The 22,180-nt window shown below is 30.9% G+C and overlaps 3 protein-coding genes across 5 annotated transcripts; 2 read left to right on the forward strand and 1 right to left on the reverse strand.

Moving 5' to 3' along the window:
- The first annotated feature begins 1,627 nt into the window (after positions 1-1,627).
- Positions 1,628-8,674, forward strand: anchor (integral membrane protein GPR155 homolog anchor). Its single transcript, XM_011054240.2, has 12 exons — positions 1,628-1,848; positions 2,192-2,329; positions 2,420-2,547; positions 2,718-3,007; positions 3,092-3,903; positions 4,009-4,073; positions 4,159-4,305; positions 4,390-4,529; positions 4,968-5,133; positions 5,220-5,379; positions 5,448-5,634; positions 5,751-8,674. The coding sequence occupies exons 2-12, from the start codon at positions 2,327-2,329 to the stop codon at positions 6,062-6,064; spliced, it is 2,412 nt and encodes an 803-aa protein (XP_011052542.1). The 5' UTR covers positions 1,628-1,848; positions 2,192-2,326; the 3' UTR covers positions 6,065-8,674.
- A 448-nt stretch (positions 8,675-9,122) lies between these two features.
- Elp5 (Elongator complex protein 5) lies at positions 9,123-11,440 on the reverse strand. Of its 2 annotated transcripts, XM_087403737.1 has the most exons (4): positions 10,817-11,440; positions 10,580-10,665; positions 10,126-10,512; positions 9,123-9,988 (listed from the first exon to the last, which is right to left on the reverse strand). In XM_087403737.1, exons 3-4 carry the CDS (start codon positions 10,184-10,186, stop codon positions 9,207-9,209), a joined length of 843 nt encoding a protein of 280 aa, XP_087259863.1. In that variant the 5' UTR covers positions 10,187-10,512; positions 10,580-10,665; positions 10,817-11,440; the 3' UTR covers positions 9,123-9,206. The 2 variants fall into 2 exon arrangements, with proteins under 2 accessions (XP_087259863.1, XP_011052559.1); XM_011054257.2 differs by lacking the exon at positions 10,817-11,440 and having other exon boundaries at positions 10,580-10,801.
- A 267-nt stretch (positions 11,441-11,707) lies between these two features.
- Positions 11,708-22,171, forward strand: Madm (MLF1-adaptor molecule). Of its 2 annotated transcripts, XM_011054297.2 has the most exons (11): positions 11,709-12,701; positions 15,118-15,207; positions 15,863-16,087; positions 16,179-16,309; positions 16,882-16,976; positions 19,171-19,254; positions 19,327-19,614; positions 19,740-19,899; positions 19,988-20,174; positions 20,261-20,380; positions 20,460-22,171. In XM_011054297.2, exons 1-11 carry the CDS (start codon positions 12,573-12,575, stop codon positions 20,763-20,765), a joined length of 1,815 nt encoding a protein of 604 aa, XP_011052599.1. In that variant the 5' UTR covers positions 11,709-12,572; the 3' UTR covers positions 20,766-22,171. The 2 variants fall into 2 exon arrangements, with proteins under 2 accessions (XP_087259853.1, XP_011052599.1); XM_087403727.1 differs by lacking the exon at positions 15,118-15,207 and having other exon boundaries at positions 11,708-12,701.
- The last annotated feature ends 9 nt before the right edge of the window (positions 22,172-22,180 follow it).

Raw genomic sequence — 22,180 nt, forward strand, 5'->3', positions numbered from 1 at the left:
CTTATAGCATATATTTAATGTTAAATATTTATTTTTAAAATTTATAATAAAAAAGCTTGTATGGCTAATACATATTTCTTTGTCATTTAATCGCTTTACGTATAGGTATTGCTGCTTTAATATATTCCTAAGTAGCATATAGCAGTACCTGCAAAGCGCTCAGAAAATACAAATAGCATAAAGTGCTCTTTCATTGCTTTGCAAACGCTACTGTGCTATGTGAGTTTAAATATTGTCTCGTTTTATTTAAGTATGTACATGTTTCACGTATTCAGAATCTTTAGGTCTGTTCTTTTCGGCTGGACTTCTTACATGATTTACCCTTCCTCTTTTTCTCTTCATTCGTTGAAAAAAAAAAAGAGAAAAGATCGATATATGATGTAAAGAAGTTCAGTTAAAAAAAGATAGACCTATTATATTCCCAAGCAGAACAGCAAATCACAATAAAATGACTTTTAATGATCATTTTGAAGTCATTTTAATATCATAATGACTTGTTGTTCTGCTTGGGTTAATATTCATTCTCTTAATTGTTACTTCCCAGTGAGAAATGATAATGGAATCGATAGTGATTCAACGTCGATTTCATTGTCATTTCTCACTGGATTTCTTACTTTTATACTCTTACTCTTTACTTTTTTGTTTATCCAATAGATAAATTATCACATAGTTTATCTAAAGATGGAACAACCGGCCCTAAGTGGTATTAGTTTTTTTATAAATATAATAATTAATATAGCATTACTCATGTGTTTCATTAACAATTATAAAAAAATTATCTATTAAAATTTAATTACAATTAGTATTGACAGAATAATAAGATTAGAAATTAATATTGAATTTAAAAAAAAATGTTCTCTTTCTCTTCTTAAGCAGTTGATCATTTTAATTTAAACTCACGCGTTATGCATAGTAATACCTGAATGTAGATTGGTATTATATGTATATACAGGGTGTCTCGCAATTTTTTTGCGCTTTTGTATAAATAGAGCGGACTAAACTGTGTCGAAAAGTCTTCTACCATTTTACAATTTTTGCAACAGTTAACAAGATTAATTACTAAAAATCGCTGAATATTGGTTTTCAATAAGTTTTTACTCAAATACTATCCACTTTACAGAAAAACAGCAAGAGACAAAAATTGCTTATTTTTTTCTCATAAAGTTCTGAGAATTTTTTCAGAATTTTTTAATACGTATTTTTTCATGTTGATAAAAATAATTGTCAATACTAAAATGCAGCACTGAAAAGTTGATAAAAAATTCTGAAAAAAATTGAAAATAATTAATATCTCGTTAATCGTTGTAAAAAATGCAAAATGATAGAAAACTTTTCGACTCAGTTTAGTTCGCTCTATATAAAAGTGCTTGGCAAAAAATTGCGAGACACCCTGTATATATAGTTAAAAATGTACGAATAATGATAAGAGAAAGAGCAAAAAAACGAAATATATAATAAATAACTTTGAAGAGCATGTATTTTTCTTCGCGCTCGCAGAAGAAAATAAAATAATGACATTTCGAAGATGATCTGATCTCGTACCTGGGCGCGTGATTGTTTCTCCAAGGTCACGTGACAGCGCGGGACCAATCATCGTGCATTTGCGCATTTACTGTGGTCAATATTCGCGACTGCGCGGGATCACCTGCTTTGCTTGACGTGACTTCACGCTTGTCGTGAATGGCTTACTAGACTTTGTTCTTGCGGTGACGGCATGATAAAGATCTGTTCATTGTTATAAGATCTAAACAGCTAGACATCGTCAGGGATTTTTCTATCCCTTGTCACGTTCAAAACGAAAATATGCACTTTGATTAATCGATTTTTTTTTATTCAGTGATATTTCAGGTAATAATTGTGCGACAAGTGTCGATTCATGATTTTGAACATTTGTTCGAATTGATAGAGGACTTGGATCAGCGAAGGAGAGGAGAACGTTGATAATAATTTATTATCTCTTCTCTGTCGATGAAGTATTTTCCGATCTTACGTAAATTATGTATACTCTGCGAGTGTGTTTTTTAATGTGCATATCAAAAAGATATACATATATAAAACATTATTTCACTTTTAATTTTTCTTGCTTCATCAATGTTGCTGATAAGTCTATTAGAATGTAAATCGGACAAATGTGAAAGGATTTTGGAATTGTGTGCAAGAAATTGAGAAACACTACTACTTGTGCTTGCAGGTTTTATAATTTTGAAATATACATATTCTTTATTTATGGAGATATGAAGACAATATCATACAAGTTTATTAGACAAAGGGATCAGTTTTATGAAGCATTAAGGAGATGATAATATTTTTCATCTAGCAGAAAAAAATGGTATATATTACTGTTTAATTATTTATTACTGTTAATTATATTGATATGTATAAGGCTTAATTATATATCTTGTATTTTTTTCCGATTTAGATTAATGAAGAAAGTGTTGTATCGACATCTTCATTATTAAGCATAAATCAATATGCAGAGACAGCGAATGGCCCAACTGATAACTTATATCTTGCACTGATACAATGCTTTGGCATTATATTATGCGGGTAAGGATGCATTTAAATACTGATTACTAAACTATCTGATAAGTAAACTTTATTAAAGTTTGAATATGCACTTGAATTTTCCTGAAATTGTGCACTATTACTCTTAGACTTCTCTATATAGTGAATTTAAGTAAAGATTATATATTTTATGATATATGTTTATATTGCAGATATATAGCGGGAAGATTTGATATGATAACAAAAACTGGAGCAAATGGTCTGAATACTTTTGTCGGCACCTTTGCTTTACCATCTTTAATTTTTTTGTCTCTGGGAAAGCTCCATTTTACACTAGTTAATTGGAAATTTCTTCTTGCTGTATTGCTTGCCAAAAGTTGTGTCTTTATTACTGTGCTTGTAGTTTCATTAGTAATTCAAAAACCATCAAATCCTGGACGCGCTGCGCTTTTTGCAATATTCACCACTCAAAGCAATGATTTTGCTATTGGATACCCAATGAGTAAGAAGAGAGAATAGATTTCTGTACAATTCCAAAATATTTCATATTATCCAATGTATTTCACGTTAGATAATGTTCTTTCAGTTTACGCTCTCTATGGAAGAACACATCCAGAATATGCTGCTTATTTATATTTGATGGCTCCCATATCATTGGCGATTTTAAATCCAATTGGTTTTATACTACTGGAGATAGGCAAGCGACGTGTGGAGGAGCATACAAATTGTAAAGACATGGTTTATTCGATTGTAAAAGGTGTCGTGCTGAATCCCGTGCTTTTCATGACAGTCTTGGGCATTATAGGAAATTTTATCTTTAATCATAACGTACCGCGTTTGCTTGCCACAATTCTTGAAGTGTTCGGTAATGCTTTTTCCGCTAGCGCATTGTTCCTCCTCGGTATAATGATGGTAGGAAAGATACACAAATTAAAAGGTACAGCGCTAGTTATACCAGGTATACTGATCTCGGTGAAACTGTTAGTATTGCCTCTAGTCATAAGAGAATCTATTATTCTCTTGAATGCCGGTGATAATGTCACGGAAACAAGAAATTTGAGCACGTATGGCTTCCTGTATGGTACTATTCCGACAGCGCCGGCTCTATTTATTTTCACTTTACGATACAATATCGAGATTGACTTAATTGCATCAGCTATGGTAGCTTGTACGTTTCTCTCTGCTCCACTTATGTTTGTATCGGCTAAAGTGATTAATGCAGTTTCTGCTGGAATTACACCAGCTAGTTATGCAGAGCAACTTAATAACTTTTCCTTTGATATAAGCGTTGCATCAGTAGCAGCTTGTATATGGTTGTTGATATGCTTCCTTGGATTTGGACGAAAAAGATATAATAAAGTCACTCATCGATGCACTTTGTGCATCGTAATTGCACAGGTATATATAGGCGACAATTATTGAATAAATTTTACATATTCAATTTTTATAAGCATATATTTCTATTATACATTTTTGTACAAAATATTTTCTATTTGTTTTTAGCTTGCAATAGCAATAGGTGTGATAATATGGTCAAAACTTAACTCAGATAGTAATCAGATATTATGGTAATTATAAAACTTTTTAAATAATTATTCGGTAATATTCGATTTTATCAAATATAATTTTATTAATCATTCTTGTTAATTATAGGTATATCCAATTTATTTTAATAACTACTGGTGTATATGCAAGTAGGATATGGACAGCTGCAATTGCAGCAACATTATTATTCCTGAGTTCACGCTCATTATCTTTTGTTGAAAATTTACAAAAATGGTTTTATCCTTTTGGATGGGGGTACGACTATATTATTATAGTTTATTTTAATTTAAATTACTTATATATATTGTTATTTACTATATAATATATATTAATTTATAGAGTGCCACTTCTAATGGTGACATTAATATGCGTCGCTGTTAGATTAAATCCGTCTGATCTTGATTTTAAAAATCCAAATTTTCAATTAGGCAGAACTCAAGCCGCTATATCTTCATTTATATTAATATTTTGCTTTATAGGTATGTTATAAGAAATATACATATATGTTTTATATTTTTAATGAAAAATTTAAAAGTATTTATTTGTCAAATTACTATAGTCAAATTATAATATTACATAATTGTGTGTTGTAAATAGTCACATAATTTAAAATCTTATGTGATAAACATCTAGGTGACCGGACATATATATAGTATATACTATTTCTGGATACTTACACAAAATATTTATTATTAATCTCAAATGCTTTTTTTATTACAATATTATGATTGCATTTAAAGATTACAATTAAATTACAATATTATATTTTAAAAAACATTTGAAATTAATAATAATTTAAATAAATATAAAGTTTTGTGTAAATGTGTGTATATCTGGACATAGGTATGTATATGTCCGGTTAACTGGGACGTTTACTTTATATAAATTTTGTAATAATCATTTTTCTGCACACATAGTGACATTAGGTTGTTTGATCTTACAACAAAGATACCAAAGAAGGCACAATACGATGTCATATGGGCATCTAAGGAACAATGTACAAAATTCTACAACCGAAAATAATGAAAGACCCATAATAGATGTGGAAGACTTAGTGTCTCCATTAATTAATTCAACATCTATGTAAGTTAACCCTAAGCTAACTCTAAGTAAGGAGGTACGTAACTATAAAGAAATTTATAAATTAATGTTGATATAACAACTTTTAGAATTAACTGTGAATTTCAAAATGGTTGTTCGAATGAAGCGTGCAGAGCTAATGAAGAGGGAGATCGCTGTGAGGAAGAAAATGAAACAAATGTAGATGATGATCCTCAGATTTTGCGACATGCAGTTTTTCTAATTCTGCTGTTATGTTCTATGTTTATAGTACGTAAATTATTATTTTCTTTACTTGGATATTATCAAGTTGTAAAACTAATTTTGATATATTATAGGGCTTATCAATATCTGTGGGAACATTAATAATGGAACAGTTAACTGGCATTTATGCCGAGCTTGCATTCTTAGATGTGACTTTGAACTTTGGACAATCATTAATAGCGTTCGCAATTTTTGGATTAGATCCTAGTTTGGGTAAATTAGGATGTTGGTTCCGAAAAATGTGCAGAAAATGGCAATCTGGTACAGTACTTTTATGATATATATATATTTCACATATTATTGATTGATTTTACATATACGTTCAATAAGACTTTGTAATTTTGATATACATTCAATAATACTTTGTAATTTTATAGGAAAAGAGTTACAACTTCCTTGTGAGGAAGCTCTCAGTTCAGAAGTAAAAGAGATTCGAGAACAATTTAGTCGATGTCATTTAGATGCCTGTCGAGCACGCATATCTATGTGTCGTAGGCGATTATTGAAGGTATACAGAGGAGTCTTTTCGGGAACAGATTTAGTCAACTGGTTGCTCGAAGTTGGCATTGTTGATAACCGAGAAGATGCTGTGCGTTATGGTCGCTGTTTGTTGGAGAGTAGGGTTCTGCAACATGTTGATGGTACACACCATTTCTATGACCAGAATCTTCTGTATACGTTTAACGCATAGTTCAATTTTAATCGAATGTCTGATTAAATTTTTCCGATTCCATTCATATTTTAAATAATGAATATTTAAATGGAAAAACAAGAAAGATTGTAATGATAATTTATAGAATATAATCAAATCTTTGTGTTCCTTATTCATTTGGTTTGTGCAATCTATTCATTCTTGATTTTCAAATTCACTCGTTTTTTTAATCAATGTACTTCCTCGTTTGATTTAGTTTATTTTTAGTTTATTTTCTTGATTTTATTGTTTTGATTTTATTATTTATTTTTTTGTGTTTGTTTTCTTCTTTATTTTTATTTTCAGATCAGGCATCCTTTTTGATGCCTTTTCTTTATATGAATTTGTATTTGATTTAGAAAGAGAAAGAAAAGGAGAAGACTCTGGTAGCGAATCTAACTGTATTCTCTTTTTTTTTATAATCAGTAACTCTAATTCGCTTGATATATTTACATTTTCTCGAGACGTCATCATTCTATCTGCTACATCATACATTATAAGCAGTTTGATTTAAATTTAAGATAGAGATTTCCATAATATTTTAATATATGTAGAATGGAAATTTATAAAATCAAGTCCATGTGTATCTGTAACTTCCTTTTTCTTATTGAATTTTTTTTTAACAAATTGCATAACTTTTGTTTATGAATTGTCCATAATTTTACTGTAATATTTGTAGCGCTCCTACTGTCTATGATAACATTATTTAATTTTGATACCATTATATCTATAGCTACATTTTTTTGAAATTTTTTTCAATCTTTTTCTTCTCATCTTTCTTCCAGTTTTTCTTTTCACTTTCACATTGTTAGTTTTTTACTCGATCTTGTTTTATTTTCAACTTATACTATTACACATCACAGCATGATTCTATTTTATCTTATTATCTTAACAAAATAATATTAATTGTACAAAAATACAAAAATTAATATTTATTGAAATAGAGACTATTTATAGCATTGGTTAATGCTTTAGCCGTATTGTAATCATGTTTTTTCGGTGAAAGATTTGATTATATTTATTTATGTTCTAAATGTAATTTATAATTTTTCAAAAGTGAGCATACAAATTAATTAACCAGTTAATTAAGTTTTAATTATTATATAGTTTTATGTTAGTATGATTTATGTTAGTATATTTGTGATGCCACGTTTATATAATGATGATTACATTAATAGAAAATATTCTTTGATTTACTTTTGTGAGAAATATTTTACGATGAAAATAGCATTTTGAATATTTACATTAATAAAACGCGATAAATTTACATGTTGACATATTCCTATTATTTTTATTGAAGAGCAGCATCAGTATTACAGATAAAGTTTACTATTTTACTGTGACTGTTTAAAATGAGTAAAGGCTGTGTTTAGTACGACATACTGCATCCTCATTACATAGTTTAACAATTGAAGCATTGTTTTAATATTAAAAAAAGCTATTTTTATAAAGATCTTAATTATTTATTATACATTTAATTAAGCATGTAATATAAGTAGAGTCCAACCGAAACTTTTGCCGAAACTGAATCGAAATACTTGGTTACATATCAATTTCAACTGAAACTGAAACCAAAAAATTAAAAAATAGGAATCTCATAAAAGCCATATGTATAGACATGCTCATATATCATACGCTTTTTTTTCTATGATAAATATCATAATTTATTGAAACAATAAAATTTCGGCCAAAATCGAAAATCGAAATTTCGGTTGTGTCAATTTTGGCCAAAGAATATAAGTACTTCTTCTTCGGCTGCGTTTGGAAACGTCGCTCGGATGCCTCCGATGCCTTGGATTCATCATCTGTCCTTGTTTAATATCTGCGCAGCCTTCATAAATAATAATAACATAATAACGTTTCTGAACGCAGCCTTCATAAACATCATAATTTAATTATTGAAACAATTACAATTATAATATAAATTAACAGATAGTGAAGAGCCAACCGCAGGACTTGTTGCGCAACTTAATTTATATATTCAAATTATATAAAGTTGTTATTCAAAGCTGATCTCACAAATTCAAACTCTTGACATGTTTCGGCTACTTGTTCGAGCCCTTATCAGAAATGCAATAAATCTAGTTGCATATATGACTTCATTTTTTCAAAGTAGACTGTTTTTTGATGAATTATGTTTTTAGAATAATTATAGCTGTTCATGACGGTTGGAAGACCGTGTGGAGAATCTGGTTAAGCTGACAAAGTCAATGACATAGTCAATGAAAACAATAATTATACATATTAAAATTAATGTTTATGAAGAAGAGCTATATGGTTTCAGTCGAAACTGGCACGTAATGAGTGTTCGTTTTCAGTTTCGATAAAAGTTCTGGACTCTAGATATAAGTATAATAGAAATAATGAACGAACAATAAAGAAACCAAAGAAATGATATAGGAAATATTTAAATCTAATCTTGACAATATTATTTATATCGAGTTCTTTGTAAGAATTGTAAAGGAATTGAAATGTCCTAAAGATTTATTCTGAATTTATATCATATGATTTTATATTTTTTTTATATTGAATTCATTATTTTACTTATTAAAATAAATTATTATAAATGCTATGTAAATCACAAATAATAAATACACGACAATATTAAAAGTGCAATTTCTTATTAATGTATAAAATGATCACCTTTTTTCTGGAGAAGTATTTTATACGTAAAATATATGTAAAATATTGATCGTCTAAAAATTCGCGAATTAAAAATATCATAGCAAGAGATTCCAAGAAACTAATATTTTTTTAAGTAGATTTAAGTTATTTTGGAAACGATTCTAAATTATTAGAAAAGTAAGATTTATCTGAAAATGAACTGATAATTTTAATACAATGTGTTATACTTAACTGTAACACATTCATTTTTAATTTGTCATTTTTCAATACAATTTTATTTTACTAATATAATTTTAAAAAGATTTTATTTCTGCTTCTCACTCTAATCCATATAATTTTTGTATATCTCTAAAAATCTACCCTCAATTTGAAAAAATTTATTTTACAGTGAAATATATGAAATATATACATAATAAACTTTTGTTTATATATATATATATATATATATATATATCAAATATATTTTAAATGTAAAACATATTTTAGTCTACATACAAATTCTTTGATTTTTATAAACTTATATACACAAATCATCATCAGGATCTTCTTCATCTATATCGTCTACATCTTCAGGTTGATAAAATATCTTTGATGTATTCGTTGCATTCAAAGTATAAGGTAAAGGTGTCTTGTTTCTTTGCTCCATTTCCTGAGCACTCATTTCTATCCTAAATGACGTTTCAATCCTTACAGGTTCTGTTTCTGTTTTGCAAACGCTTGGCACTGTAACCTTTTCAGCAGTGATTTGATAAGATTCAATATCTTGCTTTATTATTTCTGTTTGACATATCACAGAACCACCAGACTTTCTATGAGTGAGCTGTGCAATATAAATTATATTGTTTGTAGAGCTGTTTCCTGTAAACTTTTCTAGCTTGACATAGGTAGTGCCAAAAGTCTCTATTGCAGGTATTTCAGTTTGCATGAAATCCCTCCGATAAATGCATATCAATTGTGACACCTGTTTACTTAACTTCTCTATAAATCTAATAGCCTTTCCTAAACCTACATACAGAATCAAGGAACCCAGACAGTTGACAACAACTGTATTCTGAGGTTTCATCTTGATGTTTTTGAGTACATGATCAAGATTTTCAGAGTCTTTTTTCTCGGCGTTTTCAGTCGGCTGAATACTATAATAATCATGTATGATTACTTTTGTGGGTGTAAGTGGTTCATTGTCATACCAAGTTTTTGGATCTGAAAATGACAACAAATCAATACTATAATCAGAACTTTTTTCCTTCCATGCGTGTATCCATCCAGCTATCAATGCAGTTGCATATGCTGCTTCTATATCTATAAAATACAGATAAATCAGCACTTTTTACAAAAATGTATAGATTAATTATATATATATATATATCATATAAATTAACTTGTACAATCTCTCTATTATTATTAGATAATATATTCTATAAGGGAAAATAACCAACCTTCATCTATAACAATTACTTTTGTTCCATCTAGCAAAGGTAATGTTTTTATGTGTGACATCTTTGAATAAAATACACTACGTACTTTGTACAATAATTATGCTTATGGCAAAATTGTCAATTAATAAAGAATGTAGACGTACAATAATGCGTTTAATTTATGATACTTGTTCAGTCATTCACTCTAAAAATTCGCACGTGTACTGCGCATAAAATTGCGATATTATTGATATATTTCTTGCAATTTTATCAACAAGATATTAATAGAATTTAACGCGAATATTATTTACGCGCGCCTATTTCTTGTTATATGTATGTCATCGAGACAAAGCGACAAGTGTAAGTTAGAAAGACTATTTCTCCGAATGCATCGCATCGCACGAAAGCCTGGAACAAACATAACCATCGGCGAGTTTATTTCATGACAAATGCGAGAATGAGTCATCGTATGTACTTGCAAAATGTGACAGGAATTGTCAGTAATCTTCGATAAGGACAAGGAAAGAAGAGGTCATTAAAAAATGAGAAGTTCCAATTTATCTAATAAAAAAAAAACAAAGCACATATATTAATTATCAAGATGAGATGCGATAAGTATCGATACCGAATGACATTGAAATCGACTTCTGTCGACTTCCTATAAATGTCATTCATAATAAATTTCTGCAAAGTCGTAATAATCATTATATACCTTTATTTCTTCGAGTAAATCAGAAGTTTCTATTTTCTTGGTTTATCTTCAATGAAATCGATATTACTATCAATCAATACTTCTGGAAAGAAATGAGTAATACCTGTAAATTGTAATATTAGATATCGATTATCGAACGAATGACTTTAAATGTTTGTTCTTTTCATTAACAGTACATACAATACATTACATGTACTCTCTATACTGTTTATATTTATAACGAGATTTATCTTTAAAAGATATTTTTATGTAATAAATCATCTTTAAAAGATATTTTATTTTTCCTTGAAAATTCTTTCCTTTCTCTTATTCCTACTTCATAATAATATTCCGAAATCGCCATAATCAACAATATTTTATATCACTACATGTCGAATAATTATTAAAGATTTAAAAGAAATATTTAAAAGAAAATAAAGTATAAAGAAGGTAAGAAAACGAACAGATGCAATGTCTACACTTAGCTAGCTGTTTAATACATTTTACTATGTTTTGTTGCATTTAAGATATATCGAGAAAAGGAGAAAAAAAGATGGAAAGGTGTTGAAAAAAGCAATTAAAAAGAGCATATCAACATCGACATCCTATTTGAAGATCGCTCCAGCATGAACTAAAGCCTCAAATCACAAAAGAGTCGCATTATCTTCGATAACTATAGGCGCCAGGTGATTGGTCTGATCAGCTGAGCACCGTCCAATCGCGTGCGCGCATGTCGCTTTGGGGGCGTTGTCGGTTGAAGTTGCGTTCAAAAACATTCCTCGAATGCCTCCAAGTATCATGTCATCCTCGTTTAACATTCAGTGAACGACAAAGATAAAATGATAACCGGAGGCACTTGGACAATGTCTTCAAACGCACTCCGATAGGTGGCGTCACGTTCGCAGCCGAGAGGATCACTTTGGCCGTTCGGGTGGGCGAACGTGACCGAAGACATAACGAAAATGAGTGCCAGAGTGTGTGTCACATCGAGGCAGTTTTGCTCGCAATAGGGAGGTTTTATTTTGACAGTGCGATACGCAGGCGGCTAGCGCGATGTGTATCACCGCGGCGCGTCCCTGAGCGAAGCCGAGTAGCGTCGAGTAGCGCGCGTTCGTCGCGTAAGATCAGAAATATCACCGCTCCGGGTCTCAGCCAGTTAGAGACGAGCGGGCGCGCTGCGTGCACCTGCATGTGTCACTTGTGAGTGCAGTGCGAATCAGGGACACGTAGTACCTACCTACGCGTTGTTACGCACGACTAACGCGACTTTGTTATTGTTATTATTGTTGTTGTTGCCATTGTCGTCACCGCCGCCGTCATCACCACTATCACCGCCGCCGCCGTCGCCGCCGCCGCCGCCGCCGCCGCCGTCGTCGCCGTCGTCGTCGTCGCCGTCGCCGTCGTCGTCGTCGTCGCCGTCGTCGTCGCCGTCGTCGTCGTCGCTGTTATTATCGTCGTTGTCGTTGTCATCGTCGTTGCTGTTACCGTCGCCGCCGTCATCACCATCGTTGTCGTCGTCGCCGTCGCCGCTGCTGCTGCTGCTGTTATCGTCGTAGCCGCCGCTGCCGCTGTAGCCCCGACATCGACGACGCTGACGCTGCCGCCACCGCTGCTCTCCGTGTGCATCCGCTCATCCCACGAGCCAATACGTCGCCGGTCATTGTCGTGGCAAGTCGCCCGATACGAGACTAGAAGAGTACACCGCACTGGAGATCGTCACCGATGAGTTTGGCCTGCTGTTCACTGCTGCCTCTCTAACTAATCGCAAGCGTGTGTGATGCCCGGGAGCCGCTCCAGCACGGACCCAGAGCACAAGTCACCGCGGGAAAGTGGTGAAGACTCGGAGGATGAGAGCGAGATCCTGGAAGAGAGCCCGTGCGGGCGGTGGCTTAAGCGCCGGGAAGAGGTAACATGTTTCTACAACCTCTTCGAACATATGCTCTATCTATTTGTTTCCTCTTTTCCTCTTCGCTCATTCTCCTGCTGATAACTACTCCACTGAGGTAGACTTTTACACGGACTATTTTCCATTTTTGTATCTATGGTGTTAGATGTTGGATGGTTTATTTTCTATTTCGAGCCTGTGCTTTTTGCTGCAGCTTGCCAGAGGACTGTAGGATGTTGTAAAAAGTCTGTTTGCGTTGTTCGAGATTTCTCTCAAAAATACTCGAAATTTCTTTTGAAGTTTCTTGAAAAATCTTTATACACTTAAAACGAGATGGTTATAAGTAATATAGAGTCAAACGCTGAAAAGAGAGAAAGCAAAGATTCTCAGTGCAAACATTGTAAGCAATGCAAACAAACCTAAAGATTTTTGAAAAATTCTAGTCTTTCAGATGTCTTTTAGATATTTTTCAAACTTTTGGTTTCATTTGTTATAGCAATGAGTTATTAGGAATGATAATGCGGATTTTAATTGCCCTAACACACCTGTTGATGTTGAAACATGATTGTGATCAATAAAGTTGATTTGTAGTATTACTATATTTATATTAAATGTTAACTAATTAGCTGAGTGCTTTAAAAGAGCAATATACTCTTGTATTTTTAAGCTCATTCTACAATTGCATAATCATAAGTTGTAGTTGTAAGAATGGATCTATCACAATTGAATATTCTTCTCACATTCGATTGTGATTGGTCAATTCTTATAATTACAGCTACTTATAACTATATCTATACAAATGTAGAATGAGCTTTAAGCTCAATCTATAATTGCATAAACGTAGTTTGTAAATGATTGTATTTGTAAGAATTGACTGATTACAGTTGAATACAAGGCGAATGTTCAATTGTAATTGAAGAATTTGTACAACCACGACCATTTGCAATTACATTTAAACAATTGTAGATTAAGCTTTACAATTACATTCAATTACAACTATGCTTATGCAATTACAGAATAGGCTTTAGATTTCTATCTCTAAATTATGATAATTTACATGTTACATATTATCCAAAATATTATTTTTTTACTTACATGCTTTCGAGATCATTATTTCTACGATATACTATAATATAATGTAACTATAATTATACACTAGATTATAATTATGCTAACTATGATTTGTAAATATATTTGGATCAAAATATCAAAATATCAAAATATCAAAGTAAAAATCTCATTTATACTTTATTCATGTCTTTCTCTATGTCTTAGGCCCTTATTCTACAATAGTGTTGGTGTCATTAAAGAGTTACAAAATGGGAGTCTTAATTTATGATTGTCTTTTACATATTAATATCTAAAACAATGTTTTTGTTTATGTACTTTAAAATTATTTTATATTATCTTTACATATATTACTTAACATAATGTAATGTGTTAGATTATAATTATACAATTAAATTTGTAAATATATTTAAATGTATCAAAATATCAAAGTGGAGATTCATTATATCTTATTTATGTTTCTTTATATTTTAATTTATGAATGTCTCTTAAGCAGTGACAGTTTTTATTAATATAAATTTATTTAAAATGTCTTTATTCACGTTATAAATAAATATTAGCATAATTCATTTCATGTTGCATTTATACAGGTGGTTATATGTATCCAGCTGGTTCAAAAGGTTTTAGATTAGAGAATTGCTTTTGCATGAAATATCTCCTTTAGACTATTGTGCTTCTCATATTATTTAGTATACTTCATCTGTATCTTAACTTACATTCTTGGCACAAATGTCTAACCAATATTAGGTTCATTCATATTTTATCCTAAAAATAGATTGCTGACGTTCTGTTATTGAATGTATAAATCAATGAAATTATTTTGATCATGCTTACCTCGCACGCAGCTTCTCTGCTTAGAAATAAAACAATCTTTATTGTCTTAATGAGCTAGTAAAGATTAGTTTTATGCTTCGTTATACAGTTTATTCTAATATTTATCTGAATTATCTTTTTGTACTTTTGGATCATTTATTCCAATATAATTATTGACAATATAATTATCACATTTTGTGAAATATTTGTCTCGATTTTGCACTATCATATAATTTTAATAATAGAAACTAAAACATATTTTGTATTACAAATAATTTTATTAAGTTTCTTTACGTTATTTATTGCCAAGTGTGCTTCTATATTTTATAATGACTAAAATTTGTAATTTATTATTAATTCTTTTGAGTTATCAATGTTTATATTTTGTAAAGTAAGTATTGTGATTCTACCTTTTTATATTTTATGAAAAATAATGACTTTTATGAAATAGATTAATAAAAATATTATCTTCTATATGTATATTTGTGTGCATAGAGATAAATCTTTATATCTATTTAGTGTATTTTTATTAATTGTGGGAAATGTGCCTATTCAGGTATATGTAGGTTCCAAATCAACGTTAGCTGAGGGTTCTAGCTTCGGATCTACACGAGGAACAGAAAACGAAGTTACTGATACAATGGAAGTACGTACGTTGCAAAGCAGCAAGCAGGATAATTTCTATGTTTTATTGTACTTGCGTTGAGTTATTTATTTTTTTAAAGTATTTTGCACAGAATTATACTCCACAATTTGAATGGAGACAACAATAATTTACATGCATTATATTATTATGAATAAGTCCGACAAGTCCAATTATTATCGTTAATGTCTACAGTGTGGCAAACCCTCTTCTGAATTATCTCCCCCTCCTCAAATTCTTCACAAGGTCACATTCATGTAATAGTAAATAGGCATTGAAATCGTTTCAACACACTTTAAGTACACTTAAAATGGATGATTACGATAATACAGTCCATTATACTATATATAGATTCATAGATTACATTGAATAAATCTGCTTAGTCACAGTCTGTAGCATGTATTTATAAAGCGTTTTAACAATGTATTTATGTATTTACATCAAATACTTAAATAATATCCAAAATAATGGAATACTTGGATAACAGCTATAAACTCAAGTATAATTGAATATATTGACTACATAACACTAATTACTAACAATTTTATATTGCACTATATGTTTTTGTAATAAATGTATTTTTCATAGTTCTTTACTTTTTGTTAAAGTAATTACAGAAATATATAGATTATATATATATAAACTAATGCTTGTTTAGGTGGAACAAAGAGATGTTCCAGGAATTGACTGTGCCTATTTGGCGATGGATACAGAAGAAGGTGTCGAAGTGGTATGGAATGAAGTGCAATTTTCGGAAAGGAAAAACTTCAAGGCCCAAGAAGAAAAGATACAACTTGTTTTTGAGAACCTTACGCAATTGGAGCATCCTAACATTGTTAAATTTCATAGGTATTGGACAGATACCCATAATGACAAACCCCGAGTAAGTAAATTTATACATTACAGTTTTCGTTACGTCTATATAATACAATTTGCATATTTTTTATTAACATTTCTTTTATATTATTTTTCAGGTTATATTTATAACGGAATATATGTCATCCGGGTCCCTGAAACAGTTCCTAAAACGAACGAAACGTAATGTAAAAAGGTTGCCACTACAAGCGTGGAAACGGTGGTGTACGCAAATACTTTCTGCACTCAGGTATAACAATATATACAATACATACAATATGTTATACAATATATAAATGTGTATATAGGATATCCCGAAATTCGAGGGTAATATTATTACAGCGTGAAACTTCATAAAAATTAAGTAATAAAAGTGTAAGAAAAAAATGGCTTAATTTTTCTCTTAAGTTTTTTTTTAAGTATAAACATTTAAAGTTTGACTAATCATAAGCGTTAGTTAAAAAATCATTTGTCCGTGAGACGTGCGTACAATGATAATTAATACTAAACAAAATATTGCCGCTGCATGCACACTATCACACGGACAGATGACGTTTTAACGCATACGAAGTCAAACTTTAAATGTTTATACTTAAAAAACTTACGGAAAAAAATTGCTTACACTTTTATTACTTAAGTTTTCACGAAGTTTCACGCTGTAATAATATTACGAATTTCAAGACACTCTGTATATACAACATGTATATATATATATATATATATATATATATATATATATATATATATATATACATACATACATACATGTAATACGTACTATACAACTTATTCTCGATTTATATTGCGTTTGAAATGTTTCAGTTATTTGCATTCCTGTTCACCTCCTATTATACATGGGAATCTTACCTGTGACACTATATTTATCCAACATAACGGACTTGTAAAAATTGGTTCAGGTAAGTACTTATGTAAAAAGAAATAGAACTTTCTCTACATTGAATATATAATGTGTATAGAGCTATCATTTTATATCTAAACAAAATCAGATAGCTTATCTGAATTTACATATATTATATTTGAATTTGTGTATGGTAAACATAGATCATCATGCGATAGGATCATTATTTTCCGAATAAAAAGTAATACAAGATGAGATTATATACATATATATGTATGAGATATTTTCATTTTCTCATTCACAGGTTGTAGAAGCGTATGTTTCTATTTTGTCATAATTTTTCATCTGTCATAAAAAACGGCAAATTTTACACCGAGTGATTCTTTGAGATACAAAGACAGTAACAATTATGTTTTTACTCTTTCTTTTTTGTTTACATAAGATGTCAAGACTCAAATCTTAGAAGGCATATTTTACTCACTTAAATGAGCAAGAAATACTTAACACTGCAATATTTTTTTACTCAATTTATTATATATTTTCTAAGTGTCGAATCTGTTTTTTTTTAGCACCCATATGTACAAAAATGAAGTAGATGTTCTTAGAAGTCTATCGTATATATACATATATGTACTTTTTATTTACTCATTACTCAGCTGAAATAAATAATAATTATATGACTCAGTTCCTGACTGAACGAAAACATGACAAATAATATGATTCATCATTATATGTCACATAGGTGCTTCTCTAGTGATTTTGGCACACAAACATCACGGAAAAATTTATTTACATAAATATACATACGTATGCTCAGTTATGTCTTACAAAATAATTATTTGTTTTAAATAATTATAATTGTAAGACAGTATCATCAAATTGAATATTTTTAAAACAATATTATGGTGTATTTAACAGAGATACATATATTAAACATGATATTTATTAATTTGTGTGTGTGTGTGTGTGTGTGCGCGCGTGTGTGTGTGTACACATATATGTATTTATTTACGCGAATATATGAATATATGTATGTTAAGAATCGAATTGATTATATAGGAATGAATGCAGTTATATCGAATTATACCGAATTTAATTTAAATGGCGTTTGAAAAATTATTTATAGATATTAATACTCTATTATAACACGCGTTCTCCTATGATTTTATATGATGTTAGTAATATGAATCCATTAGAAAAATTGTGTTAAATTGCCTTTTCATATTAGGAGTAACTTGAGTCCTCATTTTTAATTGTAGCAAATAGGCTAATCTAGATAATGAAAAAAACACAGCAAAGCCTTTGAAGAGAGAGGAAGTACAAATCGTACTTTCACCCATCCAGAGGATAAGTCATCAACGTCGATGTCTGGCGTTATTGGTCAATTGGTGTTATTGTCAAAGGTGATGAATTTCAAGAAAAAAATCATTTGGCAGATTGTCATCAACTATTGCCAGCTAAGTAAATTAGGCATAGAGAGGTAAAACAACTCTTATACTAATTATTAAGTATAATAGCTCCATTAAATGTACAAATAATTAAAATTTATTTTTATGTTAGTGCCACTATGTTGCACTATTTATCTTGTTCTGGTTATTAATTGTATTTAACTAAGAAGGACAAAGTGCCTTCTGTGCCTCTTTGTCCTTCTCACAATCACCTAGCGCACACATTTTCATTATATTTTAATATATACATAGCTTTTTGTTCATATGCTCTATAATTCTTAATTAAAGGATTTTACTTTCCAAATTTATATTTCTAACTCAACAAAAATAGTTCTTTCTAACAGAACTGTGCAATCAACAGAAAAATTATGGTTTTTTTTTTTTACGAAATAATTTATGTTTTATTTGTACATCTGAGCATCCAAGGGGCATGCTTCTCTTTTCAGAGACACTTTTACATTTATACATGTGAAAACTATTAATTGTACGAGGGCTCAAGTTACTTTTAGGATAAATTTTCAGCTGAAACACAATTTTTCTAGAGAGTCATTCATCTTGGCAGCAAACATACGGAATGCGTAATAAATATTATATATTTAAAACTATTAATGTTCATTGTCTATTGTTTATAATGTCTACAGGAAGATATATTTTGTTTACATATGTAACATCTACATAATTCTGTCTGGTGGCTGCCCTACCAACTCTAATACATTGTCGAATACGTTCACATTAATATGTCATTTTTATGTTGACGTTTTTCTTGGAACAGTTTGTGAAAGTATGATCTCTTTTTAATTACAGTAGCCCCGGACGCAATTCATCATCACATCAAGACTTGTAGAACAAACATGAAGAATATGCATTTTGTTGCCCCAGAATATGGAAGTAAGTGCATTGTTTATACATACATGGATCACATTTAAAATATTTTCAAACTATTTGTAATTTCTTTTTAAGATTCCGTCACACCTGCCATTGATATTTATTCATTCGGGATGTGTGCTTTGGAAATGGCTGCGTTGGAAATTCAGGGAAACGGTGATACGGGTACAATTGTTACCGAAGAAAACATCCGGAAAACAATAGAATCTTTAGATGATGTTCAACAAAAAGATTTTATTCGTAAATGTCTTCAGGTGGACCCGCTTAGTAGACCGAGTGCGAGAGAATTGCTATTTCATCCCGTTCTATTTGAAGTACATTCTCTTAAGCTGCTTGCAGCACATGCCTTGGTCAATTCAGCTAGTAAGTTGAAGCAAATGTATAATCTATATGCTCTTTAATTTTTATTTTTTTAGAATAGCTGGGATAATTACTTAAAGATACTTATAATGATTATAAATCACACATAACATTGAAATTTTTTATAGCTAACATTTCGGAAACAATCACAGACGAAGTGTTACAAAGGCTATATGGACCAGATACTGTAGTCGCCGAAATAAAGTATCAAGGAATACCTCCGCAACAAATTCGTTTAAGTGATATTCCTGTTACGGAGAAATTAGAAAAATTTGTTGAAGATGTAAAGTGAGTATCTCAGTCGTGAGATACATCGACCTGGATTTTGTGTCTTATATCGGATAAATTGGTAACCAGAGTGCTTTTACATTGCCAGGTACGGAATATATCCATTGACTGCATTTATGGCGAAATTACCTCCGCCTGTCCGACCGAGGGCGATATCGCCCGAAGTGACAGAATCGGTTAAATCGGTTACACCCGAGCCCGTGGACGTGGAGTCTCGAAGAGTAGTTAATATGATGTGTAATGTTAAGCCTAGAGAAGATAGTAGTGAATTACTTGTGAGTGGTCCATAGAACATTTTAGCAAGATAATCTATGGAATACGTAATCAATATATTATTAAATCGATATATTATTTTATTCAGATGACAATATTGTTGCGAATGGATGACAAAATGAATAGGCAATTGACGTGTCCTGTAAGCCAAATGGACACCTCAATGCTTCTCGCACAGGAACTTGTACATTTTGGATTTATTAATGAGGTAAATTATTTCGCTCATATCGCTAATGAGCAATTCCGTGAAGGCTTAGTTTGCTTTAGCAAGATGCTTACTGTTACAGAACGATCGTGATAAAATAGCCAATTTAATTGAAGAGGCATTGAGGAGATACTTCAACAAGCAAATAGTGACGCCAGGAATGGTATCATTAACTAATCTTCCTACTCAAACTACTTTATTGCTGCCTGGTTCGGAATTTCCATGTCTGCAACATTTTGACAATTCCGTGTGTAACGCCACAACATCCAATAGTGATAATGCAACTAACCTGCTGCCAAAAACCTCAGGTATACCTGTGTCAAGTAACAAAACGAGTAAACTTCATGATGATGCAGAACCGCCGACAATCAGCGAGAGCGGTAGTTAACCATCCAGGACGTCTGATAACTCAGTTCACTGTGCCACTTTGCACGCTTTATGTATAGACTGGCTATGTATTTTTATATTTAAGTAAACAGAATGAAGAGGAATGGAAGTAAAAATGGGAGGGTGCCGTGGCTACACCTCTAAGTTGAATATGACTGCAAATTAGGAACTGCTTAGTATATTTACTTTCGTATTTAGGTTTTTGAAGTTATACTTCCGTTGTCAAATTTCATTGGTCCTCTATATTCTATAGAGTTTTTACGTTATACAGGTCTCACCTGTTATATCGTTATATAGGTATGCGACAAAGAATGTATAAATCTAATGTAAAAAGACCAAATACTTGTGATTGTATAATTAAGAGGATAATTAGAGGTCTGCTGGATATTGATTCATATTTATACGAAGCTACGTACGATTTGATACTTACCTGTCGTAATCTACCTATCGGGATACAATTACGAAAGTTCGTTATGAATCATGTTTCTCATAATATCTCTTAGAATTACAAAACATAAAAATTAATACGTCGAAATTGTATATCATGCTTTTCATCATGACAACCATAAAATATGTATACTATAAAATTTATTTTGTGCTTGCAATCGACAAAAATTAATTCGATTATGCGTAAGAAAAAAAACTATCTCTTCATTGTACAGCTATTATAAAATCCATTAATATTTAAATATTGTATGGATTCTTAATTTTTTTCTTTCGGACAAAACTTTCGATATCTTAACACATTTATTATTTTTGCCAAAATACTCAACCTATTGTAAAGTTTGTCAAAAAAAGTGAGCGAATATAAATATTCGCGAGAGAAAGTACAGTAGCGTGCTTGTTCATTTTACTTTTAGTTCTTAGGCAAGATTGTAAGAGATGTAATACTGGCTCAATAGCGTAATTTGGTAGTAATCGGATAAAGCCACGGCCCTGCTCTATACTTGGGTATTATTGATGTGATTAAACCAAGATTAAATCTCGATAAAATTAGCCGAAAATCCTTGTAAATATTTTATATTTTTAAGAAAAATCTGTTGAACACAGAGAACTAGTCATATAGGTATATTCGAGTGCTAACAGACTAACACAGATCTTATTACGTCTTTTGCATTTATAACACGTGCTTGGCCAAGAGAAATACCGCTCCAATTTCATACCTCGGTCGAATCAATTTCAGTGAAGCATTTCTCATTAAGTAAACGACTAACTCTACTAGAGGTACCTATTACCTACAACATAAACTTCGATCTTAAGTATGTAAGTAGATTATCAAACTAAATTGAATGTGTATAGCTTTATAATACAAATTATAAACGACGAAAAAAAGCGCGACGACTGATTCGTGGATATTATGAAAGGGCTGTACGATGACAGTGATAAATAAATACTTTAACTCGGAAATGCTCAATT

Source organism: Acromyrmex echinatior, chromosome 2 (assembly GCF_024713525.1).
Source record: "Acromyrmex echinatior isolate Ae372 chromosome 2, ASM2471352v2, whole genome shotgun sequence".
NCBI classification, from domain to species: Eukaryota; Metazoa; Arthropoda; class Insecta; order Hymenoptera; family Formicidae; genus Acromyrmex; species Acromyrmex echinatior.